The 23,970-nt window shown below is 43.1% G+C and overlaps 1 protein-coding gene across 3 annotated transcripts in view; it reads left to right on the forward strand.

The window, feature by feature from the left end:
- The first annotated feature begins 15,595 nt into the window (after window positions 1-15,595).
- LOC138627502 (serine/threonine-protein kinase BRSK2-like) overlaps window positions 15,596-23,970 on the forward strand; it is a 25,843-nt gene continuing 17,468 nt past the window's right edge. For 2 of the 3 annotated variants that reach the window (XM_069709879.1, XM_069709880.1), the window contains exons 1-8: window positions 15,596-17,134; window positions 17,529-17,623; window positions 20,414-20,499; window positions 20,730-20,870; window positions 21,973-22,089; window positions 22,594-22,627; window positions 22,763-22,831; window positions 23,752-23,898. In XM_069709879.1, coding sequence (XP_069565980.1) covers window positions 17,047-17,134; window positions 17,529-17,623; window positions 20,414-20,499; window positions 20,730-20,870; window positions 21,973-22,089; window positions 22,594-22,627; window positions 22,763-22,831; window positions 23,752-23,898 — 777 coding nt within the window. In that variant the 5' untranslated portion in view covers window positions 15,596-17,046. Of the gene's footprint in view, window positions 17,135-17,528; window positions 17,624-20,413; window positions 20,500-20,729; window positions 20,871-21,972; window positions 22,090-22,593; window positions 22,628-22,762; window positions 22,832-23,751; window positions 23,899-23,970 lie in introns of those variants that run through there. The other variant, XM_069709881.1, reaches the window with a different exon arrangement.

Here is a 23,970-nt window from a genome sequence, read left to right on the forward strand (position 1 = left end):
AGTACAGAAGCTTTTTGAATCGACGTGCGTCAACGTTACCAAACGAACAACTAAGCAACTGCGAGGAAAGACGGCATCCCATCTGAGCTAAACGCTAAAATTGTGACAAAAAAAAAAGTCGCAGCTTGCGTCTATCCAACAGGGAGGGGTTGGTAGTGCGAAGCGGCATCCTAAAATACGCCACGCTAAAATGGAGTCTGTCTAGCGGACACCGGGGTCACCGCTGAAAAGCACCATGTCTTGCATGTGGAGATGTAACCGAACTTGACGTCGCAGCTCGGCGCGCGGGTGAAGGTTGTGAGGACTTGGGGGTCCCCCATGTTGGGGGGAGCGATTCGGGGGTAATGAGAAGTGGCAGCGGGGGGATGTTTGATGCTCTTCCATACGCATGGATGAAGGCTGGGAATCTGCTTGCGTCACTAGCCGCCCTTTCCCCAGAATACCTTGCGTTAGCTCGTTCCTCTTGTCCCCGCTGTCTCCTCTTGCATCTCGTTGTGTCAACGGTCAAGGACACCAGCAGAGGGATGTTTTCGGGGGAGGGTGGAGGATTGTCTTGTCGCTGTGTGACCGACCAACAGCAATGACATAACACTTCTGCATCGAACAGTCCGTTCCCACAGACAGGGTTTCTGCTTTTCTTTGTGATGGTCACCAAGCTGTGAGCTCTGATCCAACGACGTGTCAGAAGCGACTCGTCATTCCTGCTCTTGATATTCAGGTTTTTGCAGAATAAGCACATTTTGCAGGCCGCCAGGTTTCCCCCAGACAGACTGTGGGCCCGTGATAAGGCGTCGGTGGCAGTGTGGGACCTGTTGATAAGACCGCAGGTTGAGGCGTGGATGATTAGCTAATCACGTGTTAAAGTTGTACAAGTGTCAACTTTGTGTTGAGGAACCTTTTAAGATTCCTGAGGCTCAATATCTGGTTTGACACAGTTCTATGTTTAAGTTTTAGACATTTAAATCATCCATCGTTGATAGATGAATTGAGCTGCTCTCGAGTTAAAGACATTGAAGACGTTCTCGGGCCAGTTAATGGTAAGAAGCATTTACTGCAGCTTGTTTTAATGAAGTGGGCTTAAAGTGGGAAAACAGAGAGTCAGGTTGGCGCTGAAGGATGTTAAAAAGCTTCCTGTCCTGAACCCATGACCTTGAGAGGCTGAAAGTCCAGCAGCACTGGTGAGGTCATACAGTCCATGTTGATCTGAAGGCCACAGGGCCTCCTCGCAGTAGGCCAGACACATAACCTTACTTTGAATGGATCCCTGTGTCATGACCTATATTTTCTGTAATGTCAAATAGATTTGAACCAGAAATAAATGTTGCACAACCTAATTTACTGCGCTGAGTTTATGCAACAAATCCATTAAACATCAGGGAGGTCCGGTGAAATCGATGATCAACATTAAAACAGTGGTGAACCTTTACGGGGCTTTAAATCCAGTGGAAGCTCATTGTTGTGGCTCTCTGAAGGTGTCGTTTCCACGGCAGCCGGCGTCGGACACCACCTGCTCATCGGGGTGGGGGGGGCATCGTGGGTAACTGGCTGCTGAACTTTCGCCATTAGCAGCTAATCGTGGCGCGTTTGAACGGAGCCGCAACTCTTCTTTTAATGTTCAAAACTGACACGTGACCAAGTTGGTTGTATTTGTTTTACACGTCTATATTGTTTTAGCGATGGCTTTGTTGTCACGGAAACATTGATAAAAACCCGGTAAACATTGTGACACGGTCGCGGTCCGGTTCGGGAATAACTTCACATCCGAAACTTTAAATGAATCTACGTTGACTTTTGTATTCACTCAGCGGTCCGGTTTCTGATCCGTCTGACCGACCCCGACTTTCCTCCGTTAGCGGACTTCGTTACTCCGTCGCTTGATTTCCTCCTTGGCCTCCGTCATGATGTCTACAGCTACTAGAGGTTGTCCTCACTGTGACCTTCAGGCCTGCTGGTCAGCACCGTCAGGCCTCTACTAGCCATGTCTTTGGGACAGACGTGTGATGATAACAGATGCAGTTAAAAGTGTTGGTCACATAACAAGCAGTTTGAATAATCCGCACAGTTAACCTTCCCTCGTCAAAAGTTCTCTCCTGCAACTTCGGGTGACTTTTGCTAACAGCAGTTGATGTCGCCTCGAGCCGAAGGAAGGAGCGCGACACCTCGGTCGAGTCTGCTAAAACTGCAGAAGGTAGGTAGGTAGGTAGGTAGTTACTTACTTTATTAATCCCCGAGGGAACATTTTTTCGCTATAGCAGCATACAGAAGCAATAAGATAATAATAGAACAATAGAAAAGCAATAAAATAGCATTAAAAATATCAAATATAAATATCAAATATCAAATGCACAGTATATACAGTATATACAGTACAGTATATATATCTATATAAGTTCCCCCAAACAAGATTTTGATACACAACTGTTAGCTGCTTAATCTCCTCCTTCAACTTTAATAATGAAGATTCCTTTGTTACACGTGAGCAGAGATCCCTTTAATATGCCGAACCCCCTCTGCTATTTAAACGAGCCGTCTGTAGAAATGTGCTGGCAGCAGGTCGAGGTGACAGTGTGCCATCCACGAAGACTGAAGCGGGTGTTTTCTAATGGTTTCTATTCTAATATTCTAATATTCTAATATTAGGTTTGCCCAAAGGAAAGTGTTCACATTTCAAAGACTCAGCTCCTTCTCGTAGAGCCGCCTCCCGCTCTGCATGTGGTCACTTACGCTCCTGCTGATTACCAGGTCTTGAATGGAGGAGTAGATGCTATCAGAAAGAACACACCGCTGGCCCGTCTGGACGACCCGCTTCATTCTGACCCGCTTCAGCCAACTATAGATCCATCAAGGCTTCACACTGTAACGTATACCAGAGCCCGCTGAGTATTTATAGAGGGAGCTTGTAAAAGTCATGCATCGAGGTGTGTACGAGTGAGACTGTATGTGCAGGATACCGTGACATGTTCCCAGGCAAAGATCCCGTTACTGCTCCACCTGACACCAGCTCCTTTTCACCTGAGCAGCCAAATAAGCAAAGGCCTCACATTCAGCAGGAGACATATGGAGGCGGCCATGTTGGCTTCAGCCCTCATGTTGGGATGATTAAATACGTGATACACTTCCTCTCAGTCAGATTTAATCCTTTTCCCCCACAGTTTCAGGACGGCTTTTTAATGTGGTTCATTGGTAGAAATCATTTTCATTTTTTTTTGTCTTTTAAATAGTAGAAATAATTATGACCTTGTCAAGGTCGCACCGGCAAAGTCACACGGGTGAAGTGAGCAACAGGCTAAAGCAAGTGAAGCCTTTCATATAATTCATGTTTCATGTAATATATAAACCTTCGTTTCTTTCAAATCAATCACTTGATTAACAGTTTTAATGCCTGTTTATTTTTTTGTTTCTTATGAAATCTGTAAATCAGCATTACTTTCCCTGAACAAGTGAAAAACAGCAGCGCACGCACACACACACACACACACACACACACGCACGCACGCACGCACGCACGCACACACACACACACACACACACACACACACACACACGCACGCACGCACGCACGCACGCACACACGCACGCACGCACGCACGCACGCACACACACACACACACACGCACACACACACACACACACACACACAGTCTGCCCCTGTGTTACTGCCTGCAGTTGTATATGAGGACGGGCATGTATTTTCTTGCCGGTTTCAACGTGGAATCTGGTGACTCTCCAGAAGTCGGTAATCTGAGTGCTGCGCTGCTGTTGTGTCAGACTGGCAGACTCCTCCCTCTCAGCCCAGCGTGCTCAACTACGTATCAGGACGACACTTCATGCAAATATATTCTTAGATTTTCTCCTCTTCTGGAAAGTGGAACATAAAAAAGTTTGAAAATTAGTTGTTTTTTTCAGCTGTTTTTCTCCATTTTGTATTTTTTATATCTTCATACAAAAACATAAATTTTGATTTTTCATATTGTTTCAAACAAAGGCAGTTTTATGTTTTATTTCATTTTAAATCAAATTTTCCACCTGGATTAGAAATACAAGCACAATCTGGAAAATAGGGGCAAAATCTTTCATTGTAGAAACAAACAAACACAATATTTTTTTCATCCCGGAGGTTAGAAGAGTCTTTTAGAGCAGCAGCTGATGTCAGTAAATGACCGACTTTATTTAATGGTACTACATAAAATGCCCAAACTGGGATTACACGATGAAATATCCTACAAAGGATTACAAAAAGTTTTCTCTAATTTGTGCCTTTTTTCTTCTGAACCTATAAACTGGTCGTAACTTATTGTTTAAGGGTTGTTGATTCAGAGCCACCGAGGGATGCTGTGCTTTCTGAGTCTGATCACCACACAACGCCACGCTCAGCCTTAATCACATGGTCTCAGGACTAATGCTCGGCCTCTGCATCATCTTTTACTGCTGCACCTGCTCGGTGATCTATAATGCATGTTCGTCCCAGAGGATTGACGACGGCTAGTTCAGCCTAAATAATTCAAAATTCATTTCCTGATTGTGTTTGAGACACGGAGGGTGGCATCACTCTTCCACTCGGACCGGAGCCGGACGAGCTGACATCACTACATCAGGATGCGAAGCACAAAAGCTTTGCCGCTGGTTGCCATGATAACCCAGCTGTGCCCTGTGTAACGTGACCTCGCTCAGACTCGTGCCTTCTCTCAGGAGATTGCGTGATGGCTGCAGTGGTGATGATGTCATTTCCTTCACCCTCCTCTGCCGATACATGTGAGCAGCCTGTTGTGACGCTGTCTGTAATTACCACGTTCCCTTAATACACATGCACACATGTATGTCAATACGGTTCCTCGGCCTTCTTCTTGGGATTAACAGAACGTACGAGTGTTTTGTGTTGGATGGATGATGCTGCAGCAGGATTATCTGACAACACACACTCGAGGCGAAGCGTTCTGCTGCCCTGATGTCGGCTCGTCACTGCAGTGCATCGAACACTTTCATCGACTGTCCATGCAAACACACACAGACCCAGACATGTACCGTTTACAGTCAGTGACCCGCTTCTCTTCACACACACACACACACACACACACACACACACACACACACACACACACACACACACACACACACACACACACACACACACACACACACACACACACACACACTATTCAGTCCATCTCTCACGGCAAAGTGAAGCGCTGAGTGATAATCTGCAGAGCCAGCTGTGTTACATCACTAATAGGCACCGAGCCACAACACAGAACGATGAAGCAGCAGCGATGACCCCGTGCAGCTCAGCTGGTGGATGAAGTGGATGCGACTCACTAATGTGACGGTGTTGCTTTCCACACTTTTTACATTTGCAGAATAGACTTGATTCCACTCTGTTGTGCGCTGAAGGTTAAATATGAAACTGACCGTTTTATTCATTGTTATATTACTTGGGTTATCCAGGAGCAGCAGATGTTTAGCTTAGCTTAGCATTAAGGCTGCCTGTTTAATCACATAGCCCCAATGTTAAACCTCATTTTGTCCTTTTTTAGTGATTAATCAAAAGAGACATATATCATTTCTGAGATGTAAATATGCTGTTAGATTGATTTTATGACTCTTGGACAGAGCCAAGCGAGCTGTTTCTCCTTGAGCTTCGCAGCTGGAGGCTACGTTAGCTTCTACTAGCATAACACACCTGGACCAGTGACCGAGCGATTGGCGGTCACAGCTGTATTGTGGGTAATGGAGGCACCAGATTCAGACAAGGAAGAAGAATGCATGGAGTGTAATTTTCTGCAGCTTCAATTTGGATGCTCGTTGTTTTGAAATATTTATTGTTTGACAAGGTTGAAGACAAGGCAGTGATAAATATGTGTAATACTCCTTTAAGAATTCAGTTCTGGTCATTTTAATATTGCAAAGGATACCTCATACAAAGCTAGCAGTTTTGAGAAATGGCACATTTACCGTGGAAATGAGAACTTTTTTGAGAATATTTTTGATGCCATTGTGCTGAATAATCACAGCTAATGTGCTCCTTGTTACTACATCATCGTAAAAAACATTGTGTTGCTCTAATTAACGCTTCATGTGAAGAAGCATTAATACAAACTGTTTGGTTTACATTAGCAGTAAGTTGATACACTGCAGGAGAATGAACTGATGTAACACCGTAGACTGTGGACACGTGGAGGAAGCTTCCAGGTCGGACACATAAGGCCAATGCGGATCAGGGAAGTGCAGTACCACTGTGTGCCTCTGGGGGTTGGCTCCCGTTCAACTTCTCATGAAATAAAAAGTCAATAAACGTTTTTCTACAAGTTTTTATGGTGTTGTTTGCTAAAGTCCCTCCTTCCAATTTGTTTTCTGGCAGTTCATCTGAGAATAATCTGTTCATCAATTAGATATTAGGCCTTAAAAAGCCATACTTTTGGGGGCGTGTCAGTTTGATTGACAGGCCCCTGGTGCAGTGGGTGCTTGCTCCTCCCCCATCTCGTCCAAATATGGTCATTTCCTGCTCCAAACCGCTCCAAGCTAAATGTCAAACTCAGGGCTTCCTGCATAAACCAATGAGTGATGTCACAGTTGGTTGGCGCCCGTATAGCACTGACATAAGTTACACAAAGGAACACCAAAGTACATGCGGGATCATGAATCTCCTGTGTGCAAGTAGGCAGCCTGAATTCAGCATGACTGCAAAATGGCTGAGTCCACCAATACTGTTTAAAGAGCAGAAGAAACACCACATCGCCAGTCTTATTTTGTAAATGGGTGCATTTATTGTCTTATTGTGATGGCCGGCGGCGGCAGGATGGAGGGACGGATATCATCCCAGCTCTTCAATTCTCTGAAGAGGGATTGGAGGAAAAGCACAGTAATGGGATGATGAGACGTCATGAAGTCATGGGAGGAGCCAGAGGAAGGGTTTATGTTGATGCCAGATGAAACCACTCCTCCCGTGGGCTCCCCCTCTCTTACCTCTGTACTGGCATCTCTGCATTATCACGCAACCTCCCCCCCTCCCTCTCTGATGTCCTATCAAACAGATGGGTCTATCCACATGGCTTTTCTCTGTATCCCTCACTCCTCCCGTTGCCTCCCCTCTCTTCTCTCCTCCCTCCCTCTTGCTCCATCACCCTAATGCTCTGTGGCAGTGTCGGCTGCTGTGTTTGCTCCTGAATGGGAGCCTGAAATAATCTCCGAGCCTCAATTCTCCCTCTCTTTCTTTTTCTTTCGGCCCTTTTTTGTCTTATGTTTCAGTTTTTTTCCTCTCCTCTCTTGTTTCTACTGTTGCTCATGTTTGGTTTCTGCCATTCAAATTTATTGGCATGTGAAACAAGCACCTGTTTTGCCAACAGGATTATCTGGCCTGGGAGTTAGTGGAGTTCACTACTGGTGACCAAAGCTACACTGGAACACTTCAGTATGAAACGAGGTTAACTTTACTGTGATCTGATTCTTGCTCCTTCTTCTTCCAGTGTGGCAGAGAAAGGAGCCGATGGCTGCAAAGACCTGATGGAGGCATTCGCTGCTTGTGTGAAGAGTGCAGCTGAGGGGACGTCATGAGGAGTCGCCCTCCAGCCTCCAATGTAAGGACGTTACGTAACAGGCCGATGCATTCACAGTCAGTGCTGGTGGGGGGTTGGAGGGTCTTCTTTTGCAGCAGTAAATTCACAAGTGTAACCAATAAAAGCTTCAGGTTTGAGGGTCTTGCTACTGTTTATAGTGGCTCTCTGTCACACTGCCATGACTTACTGAGACACAACTATCCCACTGTGCACGTTAACCTGTGCCTTACCCACTGTGGTATGTCAAACACTGACCACAGCTTTGGGGTTTTTTGTGATCATAGTCTGGAAACCCCATTTGCATGATGGTTTGTTCAGCCACTCTGAAGACGGACCTGAAAGCCTCCAAAGGGAGCGACAGTGTGCGATGACACTGCAACAATGATGGCAGTGGTAGAGTTTCAGCTCAGCGCACACATTATATGGTGCTCAATGCTGATTGGACAGAGGCTGCTTCACTAGTTTCCAAATTGACCCGAGGTCTGTACGACGAGAAACAACGAGTCGGCTAGAAACAGTCCTCAGTGTTGCGTGATCAGATACATCTAGTCACGCAGTAAATTTGGGTCTGGTAATACCAGGTTGTCGAATATATCTTCTGTATAAAAGGTGTATTCTTAAAGGATTGGTCCACCAAATGATCCACAAATACATAATGGGACCAACCTTTTTATTGGGCTCTAGACAGGACACTGTTTCTGGGATGAGACGTCGCTGCAGAAATTAAATTCCAATCAACTCAACTGCACAGACTGGAAGTAAGCCAAAATCATTAAATACCAACTGCTATACGACAGCAGAAACCCGTCAGACCTGACAATGACTTGCAATCATTGTTTTCTGTGTCAGAAGAGATGCATATCAATGCAGGTCACTTTATTCTGCATCATTCTGCAGTAAATACGTAGAATAATGCAAAAATAAAGTGACCAGAACACATTTGGATCAGTCAGAGCATATCTGGAGATGATCTGGTTTGCATTCGATTTTAAGTGTGACAGAAGTTTGTACAGTAATGACCTCATTCTTAAGAAAATGAAACTCAAAACCCAAAGATACTCCGTAAACTCACGTTCAAAGGAAGCAGCAAATCGTAACATTTTAGAAACTGGGAACATTAAGCTTTTTTTTTCTTTTTTTTTTTTCTTTTTTTTTTATCATATTGGCTTGAAATTATTATTCGCCTTGTTTCAGCTCTAATGCAGATAATGTTCGATACAGGTGTGATTGTGATTAAGCTCCCCGTCTTCCTCCTTCTCACCTCCGTCTCCTCTCTTCCAGGTCCACTGCACTGAGTCCTCCAAGTTCCCAGCATTCCCTTCTGCACAACAGCACTGGACTGAATGATGACAACAATGATGATGATGATGATGATGATGATGATGATGATGATGATGATGTTCATAGTGTGACAAACACCATGTTGATTCGGGTTGAGTTTGGGATCTGGTGGCAGAAACCACAGTTTCCCCCCCTGTCCTCCCCCCTGTTTTAGGCTTCTCTGGTATCCCTCAGTCTTACCGCCGTCGCCCTCCTCCCTCTACAGCTCACATACAGTTCATCGACAATTCCAGTGAGCCGATGGGCTGTGATGTAAATTGTCGACTTGAGATGAATACCTATGAATGGAAATAAAACTATCAAATAATTGGTATAAAAACGAATTGTGATTTCTAACTTCTTGTTTCAGCTTATAAGAATGTTGGACAGTCGTAGTTTTGCTTTGCAATTCTTTTGTGATGTTTAGTAGTATGATATATATATTTGATTCCCATAGTAAATAGATTAAAGATTAAAAGAAAACAATCCTAACCTCTACTTTCCTGTACGAGACTGAAACAAGACAAATTAAATTCAATGTAACACCGGTTGGCATGAACACCCAAAAGGTAATTTCATAAAATCACTCCTACATGAAATGAAAATCAGAGCTCTTGTAAATCCAACTGGTAACTAAACGGAGTGTCAGTCAACTCTTAGTTTAGTTTTTATAGTAGAGTAACAGGTACATTACAACACCACCACTGACCGACTCGCCCATCTGTCCCTCCTTTTTTTTTTTTTTTTTTTTTTTTTCTGTTTGCCACTTTTCCAACATTAATCACCATATTTGCAGGCTTTCTGATGCTCATTTGATGATGAGAGTGGTTCATCCACACATGTCCGAAGAGCTGCTTGGTCCAGGAGCTGTTTGTGTGCCAGCAGAGCTGCATGCTTAGTTAATTGGTCACTGCGGTTTATTGCAGTGATGGATCAATGCAGCTGCCATACTGCAACAGGGAGGCCACGCCTCCTGATGCAGAATATCGAGCAGAACAGGAAGTCCATCCACGATGAAAATAATCCCAACCATGTCAGGTATGAGCCATATTAATGATACAGGTGTAACAGTTGAAAAACCTTTAATGGTTTGTAGATGTGAGGGTTGTGTTTAGTTTCCAAATGTCTCTTTAGTTTAACTGGTCTTAAGCTTCTGTGTTCAAGCACTTCTGAACAACTGACACACTGTGGATATGTAAATCCACATTACTGAAAGTCAGGTTGATGTTAGTGATGCTTGTTGGGAGCTCTGTGCTCTATTTGAACTGTTGGGGCCTTGTGTTTCTCAACTGGTGCTGTCGGACTATCAGGTGACCAACTGAGACACATCTTGAGCTGGAATACTTTTCCTCAGAAACTATCGCTCCATAGTGGTTCTATGTGGTAGTTATTAACCTGCTGGCTATAGCTGTTTGGATAAACATAATATTATGGCACAAATGAATACCTGAACACTGACCATTTCAAATGAAAAGTCCTTGTTTCAAAATAAAAGCCCTTTTGCACATTTCACAACACAATTCTCCACAACCATCTGGCGACCCTTAGATAATATCTTGTGACCCACTTGGAGATTGCAAACCCCAGATTGAGACCCGCTGGCTTGTCTATGAAAGGTCAATTTCATTTAATCATGTCAGCTTAAAAGAAGGATTTTTTTTTTTTTTACTGTGATGTATCAAATAAAAAACATTTCAGAACAGAATAATATTGTTAACCTCTCACCTGTGAAACTTTATTCCCTGTTATTTGGTTTTGGCATTTCAGGCATTTTCTATTAATCCAACTGGCCAGAGCCCTGCAGCAAAATGGTGGCAACAAAGATGCATCGCACAAGACAGATGGGATATCCATAATTATCTATCTATCTATCTATTTATCTATATTTATCCATATTTATATATCCATATATATTTATCTGTAAATATCTATAACTAAGACACCAGTGAGCCACTAAACCAAAAACCTTTGTCGTAACAGCTGGAGCATCTCATGTTTCTACTGAACTACATGCTGCTGAAGCAGAAGATTAAGTATTTTAGCCAGAATGCTAATCAGTCAGTTATAAATTAATGAATAAAAGGAAATCAGTTTACGGTGACACATAAATGCTGACTTGTATTCACCTAAATTATACAAGAGTCATGTGTTGAGAGCTCAAGGAGGAAGCCGGTCAGGCCACACACTCCCAAACAGACATCCGTACTGTCAGCTGTCAGTTTGGATCTCCTAATCCAGCCCCGGGGGGTTAATTCAGACTCTTTGGCATCCCACCCACAGGTTCCCAGATTAGTCTGGCCTCTGCTTTTCACGCAGAGCCTCCCTGTCAGAGGTGCAGATTTAAAACGAGTAAGTGCATGACTGTAGGACTGATTTTATTTTATAATAGAAAAGTTTGAGAGTTTAGGAGCCAAATGTATTGTGCCTCTCTTTTTTTCGTACAGTTTAACGACCTGTTCTGAACAAAATGGGACCTGTTTGGTATCCCGTAACACAGTCCAGGTGATGTAACTCTATGCATGTGTGTACACAGTATACGACCTGTGTAAACATCCACGCTACGTTTCCAGAAATGTCCCCAGCTATCAACACACGAAAGAGCAGACCACGTCCTACATGCTACTCACACACACATGCACAAATTAATTACATGTGAGGACAAAACTCCAACTTAAATCTTCAGTTTTATCTTTACAGGAACCCCTTCTTGAATAGAAAATATATTCAAATCAATCATTAATTTGCACACACACTTTGTACAATACCGCACAGCACATGTTACACAGGGACAGTCTGCACTGCTCTGCAACCGACATCAGATATACCATGTTCACCAGATACTAGACGCTTCTGCAAAATGCCCGAGAAAATTCCACTGGGGGGATTAAGGGCCTAAAGGGCAAAGGGTCTTCACCTTTGTGTGTGTGTGTGTGTGTGTGTGTGTGTGTGTGTGTGTGTGTGTGTGTGTGTGTGTGTGTGTGTGTGTGTGTGTGTGTGTGTGTGTGTGTGTGTGTGCGTAAGATTTGGTAAAACATCACAGAGCAGGAATATAAAGCCATTTCCACCAATTCTACAATGCAATTTCCAACTGAGCATCACATCTTAACAGTATGACATCATGAAGCAACAGTCCAATATTAACATACGTTTTTACAACTTTACTACCAGCTTCTGAACATTTCAACATTTTTGAATATGTAGCTGCAGTTATTCATTTTTTGTCTAAGTAACACTTCTACTCTGTGGTGTGGGCAAACTTTTCCAGGAAGCAAAGTGAGACAACACCTCTAATTTATGTTCTTGTTTACATAAAAATTCAGAAACAAACCCGTTTCTTTGACAGCCGATGATGATCGCTTGGTATCAGGCGACAGGGCTGCAACAATCATTCACATCAGAATATCATGGTTATTTTTGTACCTGTTCATATTGTGCTTCTTTGCATTAATGCTTCTTGCCAAGTCCAGAGCTTTGTCAATCCTGACGACACAATCAGTATGACTTTTGGATTCACCCTGCCTCCCATGACATGTTGGCCAAGTCAGTAAAGCCTGTGGTGGTCCACAGGTCGTTGAGTCAGCATGAATCCTTTTCAACAACAAGACACAACCAGCATAATAGGTGCTGAAATTTATCACTACAAACTAGCCAGCCCTTGCAGACATAATTTTCCACAGAAAATCGGAATCCTTTTTTTTCTTCACAAAATGAATTTCTGATTTTTATTTGTCAGACCTCAGGACAGTTTTCCACTTCACCTCAGTCCATCTTCAATGATCTTGGGTCCAGAGAAGGCGGCGGCGTTTCTGGATCATGTTTATATCTGGTTTCTTTTTCATTTTTAATCTGCATTTGTGGATGCAGCGATGAACTGTGTCCACATACAGTGTTTTCCGGAAGTGTTCCTGAGCCCATGCAATGATTTCCACAACAGATTTGTGTTGAAATCTGTCGAATATTTGTTGCGAAGGGACAGATTTCTTTGATTGTTGCATTATTTGCCCATGCAGTCTTTCAGAGTGAGGAACCACTATCTCTCTGGGATGATCTTTTTATACCCACTAATGTTACTGACCTGTTGCCAGGTAACATAATTAGCTATGAGATGTTTCACCAGGTGTTTTTTTTTTGTTTTTTGTTTTTTTTATTACATAACTTCTATAGTTTTTTCTTGCCCCTGTCTGACCTTTTTTGAAAGATGGGTTGAAATATGAGTTCTTATGATTTGAAAATCATCACATTCTGTTTTTATTTACATTTTAAATAGTGCCTGAACTTTTTTTGTAGCTAAGTTAAAACATCCAAAGTATGTACTCATGCTGCAGAAACTTAGCACTTGACTGATATGTCATTAAATATGACATTATTGGATACAGATTCATTGTTTTGTACAGATTGTCTCTGGGATTGTGGGAAGTGTTGAATTGTTGGATTTCTCTGTATAATATTGTAAAGTTCTGCTGTAAGGACTTATAACCTATGTCGTGATTTGGCGTTATATAAATAAAATTGAAATGAAATTGAGATGAACTAGTGAGTACCTGGATGTGGTAGCTGGTTGAGGTGGGAATAGTTTTAGCTTCTTTTAGGCTACCACCACAGGTTACGAGATAAGTCTGAAAGATGAGGTCATGACTGCAGGAAGAAAAAGAAAATCCAATAGACTGGATTTATCTGTCATTTTTGCTTTGTATTGTTGGATGTAAAGCTGTAAATTGAATGAAAAGTCAAGGTGAAAAAATTGCAAAGTAAATACAATTTCTGACCTTATCAATTTTGATTTCATGTGAACTCTTAATCTGTTGATGGAAATAAGAGTTTCTTCTGAAATCTATTGCAGAAGAAGTGTTGGGTGAAATGGAAATATTCAACGACACAACATACTTGAGTAACCCACCAAACACGAAGCAAATCAAAAGTCCCCATCAGTGTGTCACAATGGTTGTCGATGACCTCCAACCAAGAAAGACCGAGTGCAGAAAAAGGGTCCAGTAGGCCACTGGACCCTCGGCTCAAAACTGTTGACACCCAGACCAAACAAACTGCTGTCACACTCAACCTGAATCACCACTGTGGCTGCCAAACACCATCACAGAGAGAAAAAAAAGGAAAATCCATACAACAGCATAGCAGCACCACCCTGTGGTTGGAAAATGTGCTTACACGTGGAGTTACAGGATCATCTGTGGAAAACAAACATTTTAGCATGTTCTCATAAAAAAAAGCACGTTTCTGAGATCATTCTGTGTTTTCATCATTATCATTATCATCTGCAATGATCATAACAGTGCATGCTGGGACGGACGTTTTGAATGACACAATGACTGTGTATCGGCCAGAGATGGACTGACAAGCATGGATTTACATACTCACACATGGCACCGTTAGATAATCTGAGCTGCATTAATGTAACTGTATCAAGAGATTAAGATTAAAAGGGATTAAGATCTGGGAATCAACGTCATACAGATACGACAATGTGAGCTTTAATCACATACCGCCATGCAGCTGCCAGTGGTTTTACAAGTGCCCATTATGATCTGCCCGTGCAGCGGTGCACAGTGGCGGTTCAGCAGTGAAGTCTTTTTACAGATTCGTTTATTGAATTGAGAAAGTTAATTAAAGAAAGAGGAGCTCCAAGAAATCAAATATAGTGTTTGCATTTCCACCTCACAACTTTACAGATAATGTATAACATGTCAAATTCTATCCAAACGGTGGTCTTACCACTACTCACAAAATATATTAACAAGTAGAGTGATGACGTGTGTATATTTATACATATAAATGAATGAGTATGTGCTGCGAAACCATATTTTAATAAATTTTGACACTTATTTCCTGACCTCGGAAATAGCTTGCATCACACTTTTCACTTAAGGCTATGGAGGTATTTTGGTGTCTTTATTATGCAAGCAAATACAAAAAAGCTGATTTGAGAGCAAATGTCTCACTGCAATCAAAATAAAGACACAAAAATACCATCAAAATGGGCCATTTCATGATTTCGTCGCTTTCATCCTCATCACTTGAAATTCTAATTTTTAAAGAACCATTTTTCCTCTTTGGGTATTAAATGTTTTCTTGCAGCAGGCTTACTGAGCCGGGTGAGACTAGCGCCCTCCGGTGGCTGATGTTAGCTACTGTTGGCCAACTTTTGATAGATACTCATGTACGACAGCCATTACTGCTTTATTCCTCATTCAGTACTTGATTTGAGTATTTTTGAGTTTAATGGCTGCCATTCTTTTGGACCTTTTGACCACTAAAATCTTGTACGTTCATCCTGCAGTTCAAGTCAATGCTTGTTCCCAATTTGAAGGAATTCCCATATTCACAAGAATGGTAAGGAGGGATGAGATGGACATTAGGTCACAGTGACCTTGACCTCTGACCCTTTATCAGCAAAACCTACTCAGTTCATCCAGAAGTTGGAGTGAGCATTGGTGCCAAATTGGATGGAAGTCCCTCAAGGTGTGTTTTTTAGATATTGCGCTCACAAGAAATGGGCACATTGACCTTGAACCTCGACCTTTGACGCCCCAAATCAAATCAGTTCATCCTCGGAACATTTCTGCCAAGTTTGGAGAAATTCCCTCGAGGTGTTGTTGAGATATCACGAGAACGGGACGGACGGACAGACGGACGGGGCGGGGGGGCTTCGCGGAGGGGTGGGCTGGGGCGGGGCGGGGCCAGCGGAACCCGGATGCTGATGCTGACCGATGAGGAGAAGGGAGCTGGAGAGAGGAAGGAGGAGTATGAGAGGTGGGGGGAAAAAAAAAAAAAAAGAAACGGGGATATTACGGGCAGCAGCGGAGCGGAGGAGGACATCCCGGCACTGACGAACACTCCAACTTCTCACCAGCGCGGAGATCATCGAGCCCGAAGCGTTTCGTCGCCGCTGGTATTTGTGCAGGAGGCTGCAGCCTCGCGCCGGCTGCGGGAGGAGATGCGGTGATATCATGATCACAGCCGGCCAGGGAGACAGAAACGGAGACAGAGAGGAAGAGAGGGAGGGAGGGAGGCAGAGGGAACACGGGGAGAGGAGAGGCGGCTACCATCAGGCCAACTGAGGATGCTTGTTGTTTCTAGAGACCGGATTAGTCACCGGGCCGAGCGCTGATCCTCCTCCGGCACCGAGTGCGCGTCTCTCCGCTGCAGCTGTCCCGACCGAGGGCTCGCTTCGCCCGTCTGGCCCGGTCTGGCCCGAGGCTGTCTGCCTTTTGGATGCTCTCCCCCCTCTTCCTCTATTTCCTGATGCAGGGCCGGGGAGGGGGTGAGCCAAAGTGTGCACCGGATATTGGAAAACCCATTCTTCTTGCTGATGCTGTTGTGATAATAGATTATTATCTGGACACCGCCGCATCTGCAGAGAAAGGCACATCCTGACCAAACGAGGCCTGGTTTTGACAAGAAGAGGGAATGTATGAGCTCGGGAGGATTATGAAAATCCATTTTTGGACGGCAGTCGCGGCTGAACGGGGGTCCCTGATATCGATCTGAGAATGGATTCAATCAGGGCATTCTGACTTGGGATATTTGAGACTCTGCTCCTACAGAAATCAATCTGTGGCAAATGTAGCCTTCCTGTCTGGGTCTGAATGAGATTTTACTTTACTGCTCCACTTTTGGCCAGCTGCATAAGCTATAGGATCAAATCAGCTTTAAACTACTGTTATTTATAGCAGGGGTGGGTTGGATGTGAATATTCACTCTCATCACCTGCACGGGCCAAACCTCAACCTCTCTCTGAGCTTTTACTTCCCTCTGACTGATGCTGCTTTCTGTACTGAGGTAAAAAAAAAAAAAAAAAAAAAAAGACTGAGGAAGACTTTTATTTAAGACCTCACTGAGTGGAAACTGGGCCGGGTCTCACTCTCAGCACGGACCTGACCGCATGACAAACAAGTGCATGGGAGTAGCCTGTAGGGCCCGGCTTTAGATCACGACCAGTCCTCCTCTCCTCTCCTCTCCTCTCCTCTCCTCTCCTCTCCTCTCCTCTCCTCTCCTCTCCTCTCCTCTCCTCTCCTCTCCTCTTCTCTCCTCCTCTTCCTCTTCCTCTTCCTTTCCTCCGCCGTATAGTTGCCTGTGATGTGCATTACAGCATTAAGCACGGAGCAGGACACGCTACCTTGATCTACCTTATATCAGGAATAAAAATTTCATCTGTGGAAGGATGAGCAGCAAGGAGCTGACGGTGACCCAGTCCAGCCAGTATGTGGGGCCCTACCGGCTGGAGAAGACCCTCGGGAAGGGACAGACAGGTAGGACCCCCTTAAATTACCTCCAGTCTTACAGGAAGGCAGACAGAGTGTCAGTTGCATCAGTGGATTCTCCACCCAGTCCTAAAATCACTTTAACATTGATATGAAATTCAGAGCTTGTGGTTTTAATCCTTAGTCATTCTTTAATTCTTCTTATCTTCCATGTTTTATTCCCCTACATCCGTCTTTTAGGGTCTCTAAAGATATACTGTGAATTTGTTTTGCAGCAGGCCTTTAAATATATATTCCAATCAATCTCTTTTTTGAGCTGAGTTTGAGACAATGTCAGTAAATCTTGTTGAATTATTTATGACATCCCTTCCTTCCTGTTTTCACGCTGCATTATGATTGGTGATATTCACACACTTTCTTCCTCTCTCTGTGTGCCTCTCAGGACTGGTGAAGTTGGGTGTCCACTGCATCACGGGGCAGAAGGTGGCCATCAAGATCGTCAACAGAGAGAAACTCTCCGAGTCCGTTCTCATGAAGGTATACGAGGATTTGTCTCCTGCTCTCACTAACCTGTGTTGAATCTGCTGCTTCTGTTGTCACTCTGCTGTCATATGGAGCTCAAGTCATGTCAGCCTGCACTCTGCACTCTGCAGAAATAGAAACAGAAAAGGAGTCTTTATTTCCTCCAAGAGAAGCCCGTCCGTGTGTTGTAACTCGGAGCTGCGGAGTGTGTGGGCACTGCTTCTTTCCACTGAACAATAGGGATGATTTCATTCTGCTAATTAAGCCCTCTGATGAAAGCTGCTGCAGCTGAAACACTGGACTGAAATGAAATTTAAATAACTTTTTCATGCTGCCGTTTCTAATGTGGCTGATTGCTTTGCAGCTTTGTGCAGTCTGTCTTTTTAAAATACAGCAGGTTGCACAGGGAACACTGAGAGGGGCAGTGTGCTGGTGTCATATAAAACTATCTCAGGATCTGACTTTGTGTTCAATCTTACCAACACCCGGGACCTGTGTCGGCTCAGGCTGCAGCTCAAACACCATAGATTTGTTCCAATCGAATTTGCATGTGTGTTTTTGGTCACATTAATATAACTTAGCGTGGTCTTTCTATAGCCAGATGAGAAATACAGTGACAACTGCCAACAAATGCCAACCATCACCCCCTTAAACATGGCACCGGCCCTTAATGGCCTTGATTCTCATGTTTATATCGCTCATTTGTATTGCTTTGGAAAGGTGCCCATTGCCTACTCTGTGCGCTGGCCATCAGGAACTGCATTGCTGAGCTGCTATCTGTTAGCTTTAGCTCGTTACAGCACATTTAACAACAAGGAATTGAAGTAGCTTTTTTCATTTTCACACTCCAAATGTGGTTTTCCAATTTAAGCTGCAACGATTTGTCTGAATAGCTGATTGACTATTTGGAAAATCAATAACAAATTTTGAGGTACTTTTTAAAATACAAATTTTGGCGTGATTCTCTAATTCCAGCTACTTAAAAATGAACATATTTGGATCTTCTTGATGATTTTTTGATAATTAAATGAATATCTTTTGGTTGTGGACTGTTGGTTGTGACAAAACAAAAATTCAAGGCTGCAACATAATTTACTATTTTGTAACATATAAAAAACCAAACAGCTCAGCAATTAATCAAGAAAATAATGAACAAATGAACCAAAATGAAAATAATAATTATTGGCAGCCTTCTTGCATTTGTAGCTTCCTACTGCAGATTTACAACATGAATCATAATTGTGCAGTTTTCCCCATGTTTTTAATCTCATATTCTTGCAGCATCACAGTCTTCTTATCTTCTACGAACCAAGCAGCTTTAAACGTCCCTGAACCAACACGACTGAAGAGCTCCGTCTGAACTTTACGGCCTGTTTCAGACTTCATGTTTCAGCCCTGAAGCCCGTTTAAAGCTCAGTGAGAATGATCTGAATTTACTGTCCAACCCTCCATGTGGAGAGAAAATCGATGGCGTGCGTCAGTCTCTGCCATGTGTGAGATGCTTTAGTGGGTCGTGCTCTGGACAGCTGCTGCGACTGAAACGAGACACAGTTTGATAGACTTCTTTTAAATAACGTGATTCATTTTAAAGGACAGGTCTGGATGTTTTCAAAACCAGAGTAATTCAATACAATTCCAGAGGACGACACAGTGATCGGCGGCTCTGATCTTTTCTCGCTCGTTCACACGTGGAGTGACCTCGTCCCAGTAAATCTCACGTAAACGCAGAGAACAGAAAACATGCAAAAAATGTGTACAAAAATGTATCCAAAGCTTATTGGAGGTTGTCCTGCTGCTGTCCAGGAAACACAAAGACTGGAGTTAACCACATTATTTTAACTTTGGACAAGACATGATTTGGAACAGGGACTCCTCACGGCTGGTGATGTGGGGAGAAATGGTTTCAGCGTCCGGGTACTATTTCAATATGGGAATGTGAGGATTGTATTCAGCTCAGAAAACAATCTTTTCATTGAACAATTGTTTTTTTTAGTTCAGAAACTCCTCGTGCATCAGTGTTACACGTTTAACTAAAAGACATTTGGTTGTCCAACAGAAAAAGTCAAAAAATGTTGCAGTTGCTTTTGCACCAGATTATTTTCACAACTCACTGGTCTGCAGATTCACGCGTCGTGTTGAGGTTTTATATGCTTTGTTCCAAATGGCGTACTTGTGTACTAACACTCACTATTTTGAGTCGCCATCTTGGCTCTGTAGAGGAAGGGGCGGGACCATAAAGAATTTTCAAATTAAAAGCGTGTGAAGAAGCTGTAGCTGTTCCTGAACACGTGTTTGTTCTTCGCTGCTGCTGCTGGACAGAAGAATCAATGTGTTTATTGAGTGTTAAACAGAGGACACAAAAACACACTGAATTCTGGGAAAAATAATTGTTCCTGTCAGTGCAGAGCAGCAGTGTGACGACTGTCTAAAGTACTGCAGCTAAACATTGACATCATTTCACCTTTTAAAGTTGATATGACTAACTTTCTTTCGTCCTTTGTACATTTTAAACAAGCTTCACCATAGATCACAATTAGCTCCTTGTTCCTTATTCCCCCTCTCTGTTCACTCTAGTTTCATATTGTTTCTGCCTTGAAATTAATAAACTGACTGAAGAACTTACAAAAAGGCTTCATACAGACAGTCTGTTCCACAACTCCTTCTCCATATTTGCTTCCTCCCTCCCGTGTCTCAAAGAATATTTACCTTCTTCTTCTGACTGACATTTCCATCTCCATCATTTTTAACCTGCTCTTTCCTCTTTTAACCTTTTCTCCACGTCGCTGCCTCCCTCTGTCTGTGCAGGTGGAGAGAGAAATAGCAATTCTTAAACTAATAGAGCACCCTCACGTTCTCAAGCTGCATGATGTCTATGAGAATAACAAGTACTTGTGAGTATCTTTGGATCTTTCTGCTGACTTGAAATAAAAAAAATTTAAAAAAAATTCTCCCGCTGCTTCTCTTGAATCTTGAATTAGAAAAGGAAAGTCAAACAAACCTGAGATAAATGACCAAATAGAACGAAAGCTGTTGCTGTATTTGACTTGTGTGCATGAACTTTGACAGCAGCTTTATTTCTACATGTTTGTGTTTGTTTTAATTTGACCCTTCTGTCTCGCAGGTACCTGGTGTTGGAGCATGTGTCTGGCGGGGAGTTATTTGACTACCTGGTGAAGAAGGGCAGGTTGACCCCCAAAGAGGCCAGGAAGTTCTTCAGGCAGATCATCTCCGCCCTCGACTTCTGCCACAGTCACTCCATATGGTCCGTGATTTTTGTTTTATTTTCTGCCTATTTTATCTTCTTCTATCTTGATTTTGACTGTAGAATATTTTTCTGTAAAATCCTCATAACCTGTAAATAATTCTTAGTTTCTCAATCTCCTTCTTGGATTATCATATTAGTGGAGTTGTTCAAACCTTGAAGACTTGGAAAACAACATTCAGATCATTTACAAAAGTAAAAGTATGTAAAAATACTCCAGTCCAAGCAAAAGTTCTGCACACAAAACCTCCAAAATCCTAAATTATTATCACTTAAAAGTTCTAAATGTATCAAAAGTAAAAGTATTCACTTTGCAGATGAAGGACTTTGTGTGTCAGATGGGTTTTTATAAATAAATACATTACATTGTGAAGCAGTATTTTACTGTTGTATCTTGTTGAGGTGCAGCTTGATCTAACTAGTCTGTATTTAAGCAGGTAAATTAGGCCAGTGTAGCTGAAAACCATTAATATCTAACTGTACGTCGTATTTTATAAGATCATCATGTTTTCCTAATGTAAAATCATCTTCTCTAGTGACTACGAACTGCATCAGTCAGGTAGATGTAGTGGAGTAAAACATCTACTTTCTTGTAACTATGAAATTTAAAAGGGAAATGAAATTAAGTAAAGAGCCTTAAATTGTTCAGTAAGTGTAGTCTGTGAACCCACGTTTCATATTTACTGAAAGTCTTTAATCCAACAGACCACAGCAACCTTATGTAATAATACAAAATGTGTATCATCAGCATAAATCATTCATGCCAGAACAAAATCCTACAGAACTGAAGCCGGTTGGCTGTCAGAACCACAACAGTCCTGCAGCTGTTTTCTGTTCAGGATCAACAACTTTTAATAAACACTTTGTAGAAAAGCTCACATGTCATGTAGAAATCAGTGAAACAAATAAGTTTAGATTTCTGTTTACGGTGTGGAAAAATGACTTTAGTGTTTTACTGCTGTGTGTGTGTGTGTGTGTGTGTGTGTGTGTGTGTGTGTGTGTGTGTGTGTGTGTGTGTGTGTGTGTGTGTGTGTGTGTGTGTGTGTGTGTGTGTGTGTGTGTGTGTGTGTGTGTGTGTGTGTGTGTGTGTGTGTGTGTTCAGTCACAGAGACCTGAAGCCAGAGAATCTTCTCCTGGATGAGAAGAACAACATCAGGATAGCAGACTTCGGCATGGCCTCGCTGCAGGTCGGGGACAGTCTGCTGGAGACCAGCTGTGGGTGAGTCGCTGGGCTAAGAGCTTCTGTTGAGGGAGAATTATTTTATTCGACTTAATTGTTATTTCATTATCGATTATATGTATGGTGATAATTTAAACGTTACAATGTTCCACCAAATGCACCTAGCAGTGATATTTATAATTAGTATTTTGATAAAGTATTTAATCTGTGGATAAAACTGTGACATACACAGTGTGCCGACCATCAGGAACGTCCGCTCAGTGCTCGATAGTTCTTTTAAATAATTGATGGCAGTGTTTATTAAAAGCTGAGACATTTTGAGACCATCTGCCCATCAGGAGGAGGAATGTGGATTGAACAGATAAAATTAGTGAGAGATTGAAGCTTTCAGCAGGATTCTCCTCTTCAGTCTATTCCCTGGATTCACACTCAGGCTGTGGTGTTGTTTTTTTACATACATCAGCAGTCTGTTCAAACACTGTGCTTCCTGTATCTGTGTGTATGTTTTTGATCACATCATTACTTCCTTTTCCTTCCTCACAGATCTCCTCATTATGCATGCCCAGAGGTCATAAGGGTAAGTTACCTCACTCATGTTTATGCACATTGTGTGTGTGTGTGTGTGTGTGTGTGTGTGTGTGTGTGTGAGAGAGAGAGAGAGTGTGTTTTTGTGTGTGTGTGTGTCTAATGTCACCCCGTCTTTGTGTTTCAGGGGGAGAAGTACGACGGTCGCAGGGCAGATGTTTGGAGTTGTGGAGTCATCCTCTTCGCTCTTCTTGTGGTAAGACCATCTTCTCTGCTTCACGTCTTTTTATTTCACTTTATTTTATTATCTTCTGTTTTTTATTTCTTTTGTCAGTTTCACATTTCTACAATTTATCTAAAGTAAAACAACAATCACATTGAACCCCAGGCCGGACTGAGAGGGACCCTGTGGAGCTTTTGGCCACTAGGGGTGCTGCTCCACTAACAGCAGCAAGGACACGAGAGCAATAGATGACTACTGACAGCTATTTGGTCAAAAGACAAAGAAATGAAAAATTAAGATTTTGATTTCGGCAGCAGATGTGAAATCAGGAGATCCCAAAGATTACTCCCGTTCATCCTGAGTGGAATATTCAATTCAACCTCATCATGAGCTACCAAATATCATGAGAATCCATCTGATACCGAATCGGAGGCAGAGTACCTTCAACTACAGTATGTTTACTGGAAAACGTTTTTTGATTAACCGACCGCAGACGATGAATATTTCCGTCTGCCGTTAAAATCCCATTTATTCTTTCCTCTCTTGTCCTCTCTCGCCCTTTCTCGCCCTCTGTCGTCCTCTCTTGTCCTCGTCCTCTCATCCTCTCTCGCCCTTTCTCGCCCTCTGTCGTCCTCTCTTGTCCTCGTCCTATCATCCTCTCTCATCCTCTCTCGTCCTCTCTCGCCCTCTCTCGTCCTCTCATCCTCTCTCGTCCTCTCTCATCCTCGTCCTCTCATCCTCTCTCGTCCTCTCTTGTCCTCGTCCTCTCATCCTCTCTCGTCCTCTCTCTCTCTCTCGCCCTCTCTCGTCCTCTCATCTCTCTCTCTCTCTCTCTCTCCTCTCATCCTCTCTCGTCCTCTCTCGTCCTCGTCCTCTCATCCTCTCTCGTCCTCTCTTGTCCTCGTCCTCTCATCCTCTCTCGTCCTCTCTTGCCCTCTCTCGCCCTTTCCCAGGGTGCCTTGCCCTTCGATCACGACAACCTGCGGCAGCTCCTGGAGAAGGTGAAGAGCGGAGTGTTCCACATGCCTCACTTCATACCTCCAGACTGCCAAGCTTTGCTGAAAGGAATGATAGAGGTCAACCCTGACAAGAGACTCACGGTAAGGAAGGAGAGGTCATGGGTGTGTGTGTGTGTGTGTGTGTGTGTGTGTGTGTGTGTGTGTGTGTGTGTG

Source organism: Brachyistius frenatus, unplaced genomic scaffold, assembly GCF_029030835.1.
Source record: "Brachyistius frenatus isolate BFR_SWC_R1_liver_20210118 unplaced genomic scaffold, ASM2903083v1 Contig_87, whole genome shotgun sequence".
NCBI lineage: Eukaryota > Metazoa > Chordata > Actinopteri > Embiotocidae > Brachyistius > Brachyistius frenatus.